Source organism: Pipra filicauda, unplaced genomic scaffold, assembly GCF_003945595.2.
Source record: "Pipra filicauda isolate LSUMZ 115617 unplaced genomic scaffold, ASM394559v2 scaffold72_size3293161_pilon, whole genome shotgun sequence".
Lineage (NCBI taxonomy): Eukaryota > Metazoa > Chordata > Aves > Passeriformes > Pipridae > Pipra > Pipra filicauda.
The window spans coordinates 2,515,405-2,528,843 of record NW_024104898.1 but is presented as its reverse complement, the minus strand read 5'-3'; the positions used below and the strand labels follow the sequence as shown (position 1 = coordinate 2,528,843).

General features: G+C 45.1%; 1 protein-coding gene across 1 annotated transcript in view; it reads left to right on the top strand.

Moving 5' to 3' along the window:
- MDGA1 (MAM domain containing glycosylphosphatidylinositol anchor 1) overlaps positions 1-13,439 on the top strand; it is a 152,834-nt gene that overhangs the window by 39,521 nt on the left and 99,874 nt on the right. Inside the window, exons 2-3 of the mRNA XM_027735136.2 lie at positions 6,761-6,900; positions 9,638-9,812. Of these exons, the coding sequence (XP_027590937.1) occupies positions 6,761-6,900; positions 9,638-9,812 (315 nt within the window). The remainder of the gene's footprint in view (positions 1-6,760; positions 6,901-9,637; positions 9,813-13,439) is intronic.

The following is a 13,439-nucleotide window of genomic DNA, read 5'->3' as shown; positions in this document are numbered from 1 at the left end:
ACAAAATTATAGAGATGCTTCAAGGAAATGACATTGATTAAGCAAAAAGGTATTTTAAGACTGTGGAAATCACCTGGCTGAGCTTTGCAAAAGGAAACTGTTTCTGGAGATGTAATCAGCCAGAGATGTAAAGACAAAGTCTTGGTCTCTTCCAAGTAAAAAACAATCCCATGCTATTTTAAGTAACCAAGTTTCATCCTCAGTGATTACTTTCTGCAACTCTGTCATTTCTCTGTGCACTTCCCACTGAAAAACCGATTTTTTTCTTCTTGCTCAAGAGTGCTATGAAGTGTTGTGTGGAGTTAGACATGGTTGCTTTGCATATCTTGGGAGTGGCTGTGTTTCTTTTATGAGTGGATTGATGTTTGTGTTTTAATCATAATCAGTGTGCAAATACCAAAGGAATCAGAGTCATTTTGCTACTGAAATATAATGTGTTCCTTGCTGCAAATTTAGGCCAGGAGTACAGTAAGAATAATTTTTTTTTTTTTTTGAGTATATGTGGTTTGGGCTGCAGTGAGAACACTGGTGCATGGGAGTCGAAGAGCATCCCTAGAGATCGGTCTTGTTTCGGGTTGTAACCCTTAGTGTCAGCATGCAGGGAGGACTTCCTGAAGGGAAGGCTTGCTCTAGGACAGCCTCGTAGCAGCACAGAGCTGCCCAGGCAGCACACCACGTTGGAAAAGTCAACAGGAGGAGCTTGGGCAAGACAGTTCAAGGAGTGGGAGGAGACCCAGGACCATGGATGTACTTTGATCCTCACCTATCCCTGGGGATTCTGAATTGCCTCCCTCTCTGCTAGGGGACTAGCCTGGTCTTGTGTTAAAAGTTGGAGCGTAATCAGGCTGAACTGTACTGAGCACTTTCTGCAGGGGAAATTCCCTAGTTCCCTGCAGGGACTGTGCTCCGTTTGCCATTGCACTGGGCAAAGAGACAGTGAGGGGTTGAGGTGAGGAGGAGGCCCCTGAGCAAGCACCAGGGAATGTGTTCTGAAAAGTGGTGATGGCAGGGGTTCCTTGGGCAGGCATTACAAAGACATCCAATGCCTGAGCTCGATTACACCCACCCACTGTTATCTTCTCTTCTTCTGCTATTGTGCTGGTCTTAACTGCTGACTGATGGGTATGGGCAGTCTTTCTTCAGCCATTAATACAATATTGATCCACAACCCTGCTGACAGTGTTAATGGACACTGATTGTGTATTATTATTTCCATAATTGTCCTCAAGCTGGAGTGAATTCTCCTTTTCAAATGGTACATCGATATCATGCCCTGCATTGTGGGCTGGATCTGGCCTGGTTAATTTGTTTTGTCTAAAGTTTCAGCAAAGCCTGTGGTCTTCATCCACAGTGAAGCAATCAATGAGACCAGCTGAATAGTGATGGCACATCAAGGCAGTTGCCATCCGCTCACAGAGCAGTGTTTTGTTTGATGATCAGGATGCTGCCCCTGCAGACCCTTCCCATCCTACTAGACTTTCCTAACTCCTGCTGAGTGTTGCTAGCATGCCTCTTCCCTTTACATGTGTGCTGGCTTCTCTTTGTGCTCTGCTAAGGGGACATGATCCCTTCCTCAAAGGTCTCCAAGTTTGTATGCCTCTGCTGTTTAAGCAAACCTGTGCATTGTATGAACAGATGGGATGAAACACTAACTAAAGCAGTGACTTCGAGGCCTGAGATGCCCCCTGGGTGTTTTGCCATGTATGGTCTGTAACTAATAGTGCTGCAGGGCAATTCCACCCATGGACACGCAGTTGCTGAGAGTGGCTGTTCCACAAGGAATGCCAGACGTGGATTTCCTTAATGAAATGCTTATTCAACCCCACTGTGGTTCATAAATACCCCGTGTGTTTTTCCCTTTTATGGGAACTCCCTTCAAGATACATCCCTTACATACCACTTTCTCACAATGGGAATGTTGAGGGAAGGAGACAGGAGGGTTCTTTAGGGGTTTAAGCAGCAGATTAGCGGCTGATGCTCCCCTCCTTCTTGCTCCAGTGTAACTAAACAATGTGAGTCCAAGGAGCCTGTGAACAGAAATGGGGAAGGACTTTGGCTTCCTTGACTAGGGTATGTGCAGAAGAGACTGAATTATAACTACACCAGATACATGGAAGATCGTTGCTTGCCATGCTAAGTAGGGTGGTAGATTAAGCCTGAGGAAGAAAGAAAGCTCCAGGTGCAGCTTCCCTCTCCCCCTACCCTGCATGAGGGCGATAGCAGAAGTGGGTGGATTCAGTGCCCCTGTGTGTGTAGCTGTGGGTATTAGCCCAGCAGCTTTGGAGATGAACGCTCTTCATCCTTGAGGCCATCAGCAAGATGTGTGCAGGTGGCAAGGGTAATGGTGGGATAGAGTCAAACAGTGATGGCTAATGTTAGCCTGCTGACAAGGCAGCAGTGAAGTGTGGTTGATGCTGTGCTGCAAGTGAGGAGAGTGGCCCTTGTGGGTGTTGACAGCAAAGTAGGCAGTGTCACTTACCGTCCTCTCTGAGAAGGAGCTCTCATCATTGCCATTGTAGCGATGGGATCTCAGGTTAAAGGAGATAAATGGTTAGACATGTGAACCACAGATGACTCAGTCCTCTCCAAAAGACCATTTTTCTCTCATTTTCTGCATTTTCATATTAGCAACCTCTAAGCACCAAGCATCTCATAAACTTTCCAGATTATGGTAATAATAACATTGTGCAGTACACTGCACTGGGAATAAAGTTATTTTATCCATTTCAATTTCCTTTTGTTTTAATGTGTAAATATATCAAGTGAAAGCATAGTAGAAAATCTCAGTGCAGAGGCCAAATACATTGCAAGCCAGTCATTTTCTGAGGAAGGGCCTAATGCTGCATGTTCAGAGTCTGAATTTTTTCCCTTCTAAAACATCTGACACTCAGTATTTGGCTGTCCTAGTTTCTCTGGAGGACTTTGTATTGGGAGCCTTCCCCAAGTTGATCTCTTACCTGGAAGTGAAATAAAAGTAATGATGCATCTGTCTCTCAAAATTCTGGGAAAAATATGGTGGGAAACTCTGTCCCCTTTTCCCCCATAGAGACCATCAGAGGTCTTCCTTGGATCTCTGTTTGGGGTTTGATGGTCTGAGGAGAGGGATTCTGCCCCAGCAGGACTTAGCAAGGGAGGTCATCTCTGTGCAAGAGTTGTTCTTCACAGAGCACTGCTGAGAATGGCTGAGACTGCTGCTTCAACTCCAGCACTTGGCCTCATGCTCCAGCCTTTCTTTTCATTCCTAGGGGCCTTCTGTGAAACTGATGCTCTGACAGGCATGGTCCTGCCATCCTGTTGTGCTGGCAATGTGCAAACTGTCTGCATGCTGAAATCCTCCAGGAGACTTGGGATGATGTCAAACAATAATGTATTCTTTCTGTTCAAGCACATTAGAAGTGCAATTAATCCTCACAGTCTCTCTGCCCATCTGTAATATGGCATGAGGTGACTTTCCCAGCCTTTGTGTGCTGTGGCAGCCTGAGCTTGGAACAGAGACCTTCCTGAGCGTCATCTTGTGATTTAATGCAGGCCCCAAAGAGCTGGATTGATTCATTGCTTAGCCCCCACTCCTTTACTAATGTCAAGTTGTAACCAAACCAAAGGCAGAGTTCTCAGGCTTCTATGCCATCTACCTGAGTGCCTCTCTTTCCATGACAACCCTAGGCTTTCTGAGTTCCCTTTTGAGGGATTTGGGTTCATGTGGGGTTTAAGACATGGAAAAATGGTGGATGTTCTGCTGAGGACCTGGTGCTGTGATTGCCAGAGAGATGTTACAGCTTAAGCAGATGAGATTCACTTAAAGTGATGTGCCTTTCCAATGAATTTAGCTGAAAGGTATTAGTGATGAAGACACAAGCAAGTTCACACACCTATGAACAAAGCTGGATGTTCACACCCTTGCTTGTAAGCTGAGTGTATCCAGTGAAATTTTGGGAGGACAAAATTATGACCCAGGGCTTATTCCCAGGGCTGTTGTTTTACTGTAGACTAATAATGATTCGTAGGGCCAAAAATGGTTTAGTTTAAATAATATTACTCTCAAACTCAGCCACCAGAAAAATACCAGAAGGTATTTTGGCACCAGAATAATTGCACAAAAGCCTGCTAATCCTGTACCGCTGGACCTAATGATTTTGCTGTGGAAATTCTCCATGCGGAAATGTCTTTGGAGAAGTGGTAGAAAAGGGTTACACATGAAAGGTGAAATAACACAAGTGGGATAGACAAAGGGAAAAGAGGATACGACTTACCTTGTATACCATATGGGGTACAGCAGAGCAACATTTAACTGGGAGCTAGAGCTGCAGATAAATATTCTGATTCTCCATGGGGTGTCTGGAAATTAGTTTTTGCAGCAAGGTCATGTTTGCAAAGGGAGAATAGAGCCACCAGCTGGCAAATGCAGCCCAAAGACTACAAAGAGAGGTTGCAAGAGCTTTGCTGCTGCAGGGTGCCAGGACTCTACTGAAATGCAGGCAGCACAGTTTGGAGATGGGGGGGAATGTGGCATAGGATGCAAAGGGACCTAGTCTATCTTTTAATCATAGAACAGGGATTCTTCAGCATTCCAGCCTGGGTATTAGCCCCGTAAGTGGTGCTCTGCAGTTTATGTGGGGTTAAAGGTGTGATGGCAGATCTGCAGAAGACTGATCTGAGGGCTGTAACAGCACAAGATACTGTCATTTGGATTAAAATGTATTAGTAAAGGTTATAAAGGCTTCTGAATTCCTCCTCTATGACTGTTGGCTTGACAAGCATTATTATATCTTTTCCTGATAAGTCACTAATTTACTTAATGTGTTTACATATCAGTATACATATTCATACATGCATGGGTATACAAACACACAAATGTGTGTAAGCACATATATAGGTTTCCACTTGCTCTTGGGTTCAACAAGACTGTTCTGCCACCCAGGCAGGGAAAGGTCAGTCACTCACCTGCTCAGTTGTATCAGCGAAGCCTCGACAGTTGGTTTCAGCGTTTCATAGCGCTCGAGTGATGGCAGGCATCTTGGGAGGCCTGCAGTGGGGGAAGACAGGAGACCCTGAGGGATTTGTACATCTTTGTGCCATCATACTATTCAAATACACATGTTGCTTCTGTTAGTCAACAGTTTGTACACTAATAGTGATTTTAACAAAGTGTCAAAAAAGAGAGTAACTTGCTGTATGTGCAGTGCTGCTGCTTAGATGTTGGGTGGCTGTGGCAGGCTGTGAAGCCCCAGCAGCAAGAGCAACTTGTTGTCCACTAGCCCTGTGTCCATTCTCATGTCACTGCCACTTGGTTAGTGCACGGTAGTGATGCCAGTTTATAAACTGCCCTCAAAGGCAGATTTTTGCCACTGCCCAAGCCCAGCCTACCTTAGGTCTATACTGCTGGCAGATTAAACCAGTAAAAATCTGAGGGCTTCCCTTGCCCAGGTGATTGGTTTTAGAACATTTTGGTCATGTCAAAAGAATGAAAATAATTTTTTAAAAAAGGAGTCTTTGAAGTTCAACTAACTTTGAGGAAAAAGTGGGTGCTTGGTTCAGCCTTAATAGGTTGTGCAAAATTTGTTCATGTTTAAGAAGTCCTACTAAAGCTTGTTGCTTTGAAACCTTTGATCATCTCCTCAGTGGTTTGTTCATTTGTGTTATATTTCACAAATAGGAGCTCGAGATGTGACTCCAGAGTCTCCTGGAAGCATTCTAGCAAGTCAGGGAAGTATCCCAGGGAACTGTCACTGAGACACTGACTCAGAGATGTTTGTGAGTTTCTCTGTTCTTGAAATGCGACTGGAGTTTTCCCCTTGAACAAACGGAGGTGTCCTTTTGGGCTGCAAAGTCGCCTTCAATACATCTCAGCTGCTTCTGTGATCACACAAATGCTTTGGAGCAGGAAGCCAAAGGCTGTTTGCACAGGACTTCAGAGCTGAGGCTTTTTTCATTATAAAATCCTGTTCTCCTAGAGCTTGTCTATCCCTGCTGCTCATCAGGGCTGCAATGGGACAGAGGTGCTTTTTGGGGTCATTGTGTTTTTTAACTTTGATTTGGGAACTTTCTTTCTATGTATTTTTCCACTGCGCTGGTCTTCAGTCCTTTTCCTGGGAGTAACTGGTGTCTGTTTGGAGCCCTAGGTGTAGAGATCCCTAGAGATTATGAGTCCCCTGATCTTGCAGACGGTGTTCTCTCTTGCTCAAGGCTGAGATAGGCTGCTATTTAATATGGGAAAAACTTGTTTTTCCTGCAGTGTGTGTTATGCCTGTTCTAGGTATGTGTGCTAATCGCTGTACAGAGCTTCAAAGCTCTTTCTGACGCTGCTTGGTAGTTATGCCAGACCCCTGCAAGGTAAATCATAGTAATCAGGCTTATTTTTGACAGGCATAGAACAGCTGTGATTTGACCAAGTCCCTGAAATAGCTGCTTCTACGGGCTCCTCTCTGGGAGAGATGAGAGTAGGATATTCTTAGTACTAAACCCATGCAGAAAGGTCCCACAAAAATCTCCATATTCTGCTTTTCAATGCCTACAGCTGCTCATCACAAGACCAAAGGTTTTAAAATAAAGTTGATACCAGTTGCCCAGGAAATGGGAAAAATTGCTTAATTTTCTATTTCCTAAGACCTTTGTGTCTCATTTCCAGCACTGACTGGGCTCTTCCCCTCTGTGGCTTAAGAACTGGCTCTTCCACCCTGCTGTGGGAGCATCTGCCCTGGGTAGTGGGCACAAGGAGATGGGATACTTCTCATTTCCCTCTTTACTTCTTTTCTCTCCACAGCTCCAGCTCAGGCCCAGATCATCCATGCTGGGCAAGCATGTGTGGTGAAGGAAGACAACATCAGTGAACGCGTTTACACAATTCGGGAGGGGGACACGCTGGTTCTGCAGTGTCTGGTCACAGGACACCCCCGGCCACAGGTAAATTTTCAATCTTAGCTGTCACCCATACTCCCCATGGCACTTGCTTGTAGTCTCCACATAGAGCAAAATTGTGGGCAGCTTTCTCCTACATATTGGAGTCAGATAGGGATGACCCATCATGCAAGCACTTGTTTGTTAAGCTATGAAGCATTTAAGGTTCCTTTTGCGGAAAACAGCCCACAAAGCTTTGCAGGAGCCTACAGAGACCTTCTAATGATTTTCAGTGAAGTCCCCCCAGAAACTGAAAGCTCAGACTGAATCCAATATACAAGCCACCCTCAAATCTTTAATACTCTTACTACAAAGTAGGAACAGTGTAGAGAATAGATAAGGCTACCCACATGTGCTGGCCATAGGAATTGGTCCTTCATGGTCCATCAGTCTCTCACATGATGAGAGCCCAGGGGACCCTGCTTGGGAGAGGATGTGAAGTTGTTTGTACTGCACTTCACTGACCGCTGTGCAGAGCCTACTTTTCATTGATTTATGGCCACCAAGAAGAGGCGGATTCATACTTGTGGCACTGGACATATCCATGCTGTTGTCAGACACAGTTCAGTGGAGAGATACGAAGCTGAACTTGGCTAACTTGCAGTCCTTCCCTGGGGTGTCTAAAGGCTTGTATAGCCTCAAGTCCCATGCAGCCACCTCTCCACCCTTCAGATACTCCAGCAGGACGGTTCAGTGTTAGGATGGATGAGTCCATAGAGCTACTGGACCAGAGCATGGGTCTGTAAGCTCTGGGATAGAGCATGGTAGGAGTGGCAGCTGGTGCATACTATGAGGATGGATGTGCCAGAACACACTCAAGGGAGACACATATGATTCGTGTGTCTTCTTGGTCCCCTTCCTCAATCCTGCTGAAAATATTTGTGCTGAGAAGCCGTATGTCTGCATGTACCAGTAATGCCTCTGTGGACTTGCTTGTGAGGAGCTACTTGGCAAAGAGATAATGACAAAGGCAAGGGAGCCAGCAGGATTTGAAATGGTTTATCCACCAAAAGCATATCCTGGAGACAATAAAAAGAAAATAATCTGAACCAAGCCAGCAAAAATGACCAACCTAGGGTTGTGACTGTGATAGGCAAATAATACCTGTGTACATCGTAAATGAGGAAGATGGCAGGGCTGGCCCTGCCTAAGGTTGTTGAATGTGTGGGAAAGTCCTGTCAGGTTGTAGGGATTTGAGCCTGAGTAGCCAGAGAGATTTCTGGAGCAAAGCCTGTTGCAGACAGCATTCTAGTGGGCAACATGATGGCTTGTCATTGCCTGGACACTCACAGGGTATGTGAAAATGTGGAACCAGGCGTGACTGGGGAGACTGGAACCTGTGCATATAAAACATGACAGGCATCCTATCTCTGCCCTTCCTCCTCATGGATTGATTTCTTTCCCAGCTAAGCTCTTATGTTAACCTTTGTTTAATCTTCTCTTTCCCTTTCTATCAGCCAGTCATTAAAGCATGAAAATGTGGCCAAAATACTTAAATGAGATTGCAATTGAAAAGATTAAAGAGCTGGCTGAATTGTCCTTGCAAACAGGAGACTCGGAGAGTCTTGGAGCCCTCAGACAATTTCATAAGCCTACAAAGGCTGAATAAATCCATGGTCATTAGCTCTGAAAATCTGCTCAGTCTGGTGCTCTGGGAGTGAGACATAGACAGCTCTGCTCTTTCTAGAGCACCAGCATCAATCGGGTGATGGCAGTGAGCTTTAGGCAAAGTCTGGCAGAGTGGTCAAGGTATTTGGTCCATTTTATCTATAGCCAACGCTGAATGCAAGTCTATCTTCTTTCTCCTGGCTGATCTTGCTGGATCTCAGTCCCAGAGTCTAGATGGGCACCAGTGCAGGAGACCGGCAGTCACCAGCCTTTAGAAGGGAGGCTATAGATATAGGAAACCAATGGGCTGGGAAAAGCCATCTCTCTCTTTCATTGTCTGTACTGCACAAAACAAGGGGAAAGCTTGTACTGCCACTGTGAGAGCTGTACCTCATTCCAGACGTAAGAATTACTATTCAGTCTTTAGGATTGCTGTCCTCTTGCCACCATTCACCGTGAAATATCATGCAGCTCCATTGTTCCTGCAAGCCAGGATCTTAAGACATGTAATATAAGGACAAAAAAATGCAAAGATAGCTTGAAATCTGAAGGGATTTTTTTTTCTTTTTTCTTTTTTTTTCTTTTCTGTATCTTTAAAAACAGAGGAAAACCTTGTGTACTGCAAAAGGATGCCTTATAAAAATAAAATACGCTGGGGTTCCCTGTGGGAAAGGGGCAAGAGTCAGATAGCAACTGCATTTTCTCACTCTTGGAAAAGCAAAAAGCAGCAATAGCCTTGCTGTCCAGAAAAAGATGAGTGTGAACTGCAATGAAAGCTCTGTTGCTGTGAGCTGATGTCTGCTGCAGCATCATGACCTACCAGCCACATGGGGTCCCAAGGCTGAATGCTGATAGTCCTGTGCGGAATAAAACTGAGCAAGCTGCTGGGTCTAGGTGAACTGAGGGCTCATCCTGAATTCTTGGACGTGGGGATTGGTGATGGATGAGAATCAGCAGCTGGCCTACTGAGACATAATGAGATCAGTAGTTGAGCTTTGCTAAGTCTGGTGGTGTTATAGGACCCATTCTTGAGAGGGCTAGAGAGGAGGGGGAAGAGCAGCAAAGGGAGCTCTGCTGTACCTTGGAGTCTCTATTTTCTATCACTGATTTCATTGGTCTTGTTCTTCTCATGCAGGTGAGATGGACCAAAACAGCTGGCAGCGCGTCGGACAAATTCCAAGAGACGTCAGTGCTTAACGAGACCCTTCGGATTGAGAAGATCCAAAGGCTGCAGGGGGGCCGCTATTACTGTAAAGCAGAAAATGGGGTTGGGGTCCCTGCCATCAAGTCCATTCGAGTAGATGTGCAGTGTAAGTCGTTTAGCGGCAACCCAGACCTTCCCACAGTTCTACTGCATGTCTCTGCCTCGCTGCGGGGCCAGCGGGGAGCTGCATTGCCCTAGGACCATGTGCGCCTGATTCAGGAGCAAAGGGACTGGCATGGTGTCCTCAGGGTCCATTTTCCCTAAGAGATTAGACCAATCCATGAAAAATAGAGCTCTCTCTGTCCTTGTGAGTCATTCTTATCTAGGTGCCATGATGTCTGTCACTGACAGGATTCCCTAGCACTTGTCTGGGATTTAACATTGTAGGTAGCTTCTGCTTTCTTTATCTTCATTTTGAAGCTGGTAGTGCTTGAAGCAAACCAATGCTTCTTGAAGTTGGTAGTGCCCCCGATGCTGGGAGAGCTTCTGAAATCAGTGCCCTGCTCCCAGCATTGCCAGCTCTGTGGCATGATGGAAACAGTGTAGAAGACTATGGGATGCAGCTGAGGAGACTGAGCTGTGAAAGGGTGAATGTAAAGGTGACTCAGCATTTCTCTGGCTGGTCACAGTGCCCATCCTTCTTGTGTCCTGAGGATACTGTTAGTGGTTTTCCACTTGGGCTCCAAGTTTTGAAGTTTTCTCTTAATGTTTATTCTCAGGATTAATGTCTATTCTTGGGCTGATGTGGACAAAAGGGAGGGAAATTAAACTTATGCCATAACACCCATATGGGAGGAATCCAAGATTTAATGTCTAAGCAATTTTTGAACATATTTGCTCTCTTGCAGAAAATTGCCATTCTGCTCATTGTCCTTAGCTATCCACTATTCCAATTTTCTCCAGCCCAAATAATACCAAATCTCTCTCCTCACTCATATCTTCTGAGGAGGCCTAGCCAGCAAGAGGTGATGCTAAAAAGTTGTGAAATACGATAAAGCAGCTGAAACTGTCCCAGAACCTGTCATGACCTGTTCCCACACTCATCAGCAACACAGTCTTCTGTGCTGATGTGCTCTGTGGTTATCTGTCAGTGGAGCAACCTCCAGGCTTCAAAACTCCAAATCTGGAGATACTTTTGCAGATATTTTTGCTGACAGCAACTGCTACCTGAATGCTTCCTCTTAGTCCTGCTGTCCAGCCCTACTGTGATGTGACTCTCACAAACTGTGCCATAGACATGAGCATCCTTAGCTTTTGGCAGGCTTATGATCCACAGTAATATTGTATGGCTGGGAGAAGTTCCCATCTCTGTTCCTTCCTTGCCCTACCCTTTATTGGTGTGTGGGCAGCATCCTACCTAGGCTGGGGAAATAGATTGCTTCAGCAGCAGCCACTGTGTGTAAGATGGGTATTTTTTCACTGGCATTGCATCGCTTTGTCTAGGGGAGTTCTGACACTTGCCCTAGATCTGCTTGGCTTCTCTGCCTCTTTCCTCTCCTATGTGGGTGGAAGCATACATACAATAACTCTTCATTTCAAAGGGGACTTGCTTTTCTTAAACCTCAGTGTGACACTTTGTCAGGGCCTGTGTCTCTAGAACAGGACTGCGCCATGAATCTCTTTATGCCCTGAGGGCACTCCCACAGTGCAGGATGGAGCTAGAGTGATGTAGTGTCCCATGGTCCCTCATGCAGCTCTGACCTGTAGAACTATGGGGCTAATGGGGTGGCCAAGGGCTTTCTCATACTAACATCTACTCTGCAGATGGACTTGGTACTGCACCTCTGTTCTGCTCACTTGGTTTTTAGGAAGGAGAGACTATTTTCTGCTGGTATTTGCAGTAGGTAAAGGGAACATATAGGAAAAGTCACTGTTTTTGTTGAATGCTCACCCAGGCAACCTTCAGCTGAATGAACAAGAGTTTAAAAACAAACCCCTTCTTTCCCTACATCCCATTTTGTAGTTAGAGGTCATGTGTACACACCCTCATGTGTACCTTGGTGTCCTCGACAGCTACTGCTCGTCCTCAGTCATACTTTTAGTATTAGACAGCAAGGTTGTACAGAGAGCATTGTTGGTGCCAAGAGGATATTAAACTGGAAACTCTAAACCCTGTAGCATGATATTCCTTTGCCTCAAATGAGCATCAGTGAGGCTTTAACGTATTGATTTGATACTGGCAGAGAGGCAGCTGCTGTTCAGAGTATTTCCATGTGGGAGAGAGAGAAAGTAAAGGAAAAGAAAGAATGAATGTTTACAAGCTCTTACTGTGCATGAAACATCCCATGTGGTCATCTCCATGAGCAGCCTTAGGCCAAATTTATCATTTGTGCAGCTCACTGACATCAGTGGTGTTACCTGTAGATCAAGGACATTGTAGGCTTTATTTTAGCTTTTCTCAGGAGGGCTAGACCTAGAGCTGACTGCTACAAAAGAAGGCTGGAAGATTCGAGGGAAGAAAGCTTTAGCAACCAAAAGAAAAATGTTGTTTTCTGTGTGGGGAGTAGCTGGAAGCCAAGAGACCTGAACAGCAAGCATCTTCTTTGGTTAGAAAGGGAAATGATTCACCATACTTTCTGCTGAGAAATGGATTCTTAGAAGGATGGTTGCTACAGAGTCACTCATGTGACTTTATTTGTTTGAACAAATAAAGGATGATTAAAGACAAAGAAGAAGGAAAAGAGGAAAATCTGTTCCCAGGGTCCTGGTCCAAAAGAATTTGATGTGAAGTTCAGTCACCCTATGGCCACGTGAAGACAGCACTGTATGGAGAGGAGCCTTTTTTTTCCCACTTGTGTATGTTTTTCTTCAGCCTTGAGTGTTTTTTTGGTTGGGTTTTTTGTTTTGGTTTGGTTTTTGTCCCCTGAGATATTTTTTTGGGTCTTGTCATTGTTCCATTAATGGCTCTACTTGTATCTCTGAGCTATGGTCAAGCAGACAAATTTCAGGTCCCATTACAATTGCTGTCTGCCAAGCATGCAGCTCATTAAAATATGCAAATGCACAAGTTGACACTTGTGATTCAGCAGAGAACATACGTTGTTTGGATGACTTGTTAACAGAAACTCATCCTTGCTTCCCTCTTCCTTTCTAGAAGTCAGATCTCCAAACTTGCAAATCTGTAAAATAAAATGGAATGAAAATTAGGTGGCATAGGAAGGCAGGAGGCGATGAGCATGTTAACATGTTAACACAAGCAGAGACTTGCTGGCAGCACCAGAGACATACCTCAGTTTCCTCAAAGCTGAAGATGGGGTCATAAGGCTCTTGAAAATGTGGAATCACTTCAACTGAGCTCAAAAGATGCCTTAAAAGACATACATGAGGGCACAGGGACAGATTTCAGTTTTAGAGACTCAATTCTTGTCAAGTGGGATCTTAACGTTTAACCTCAGTCAGTCTCAAAGTGGTTCTGGGAGGAGAAAGATCCACCTCCTCTGAGGTTTCCCCCATGCTACCTTGATGTTCAAACATTGATACCTGGTGCAACTTCCAAGAAAATGATCCCTTTTTCACAGGTGGGCAACTCTAGGGGAGCAGCGTGCTCTGCATGGATGGAGAAAATACTCTCCCTGTGGAGCTGTTGCTTGAGTCCTTGCAAGTGAAGTCACTGATAACCATTGATTCCGTCATGATGGCTGCAGGTCCAGTAGAGGTATGGTGAGGGAATTGTAAGGAGTGTCTTCTGTAAAGGAAGAAAACAAAAGAATCCAATCAGTTTAGGGATGGGGAA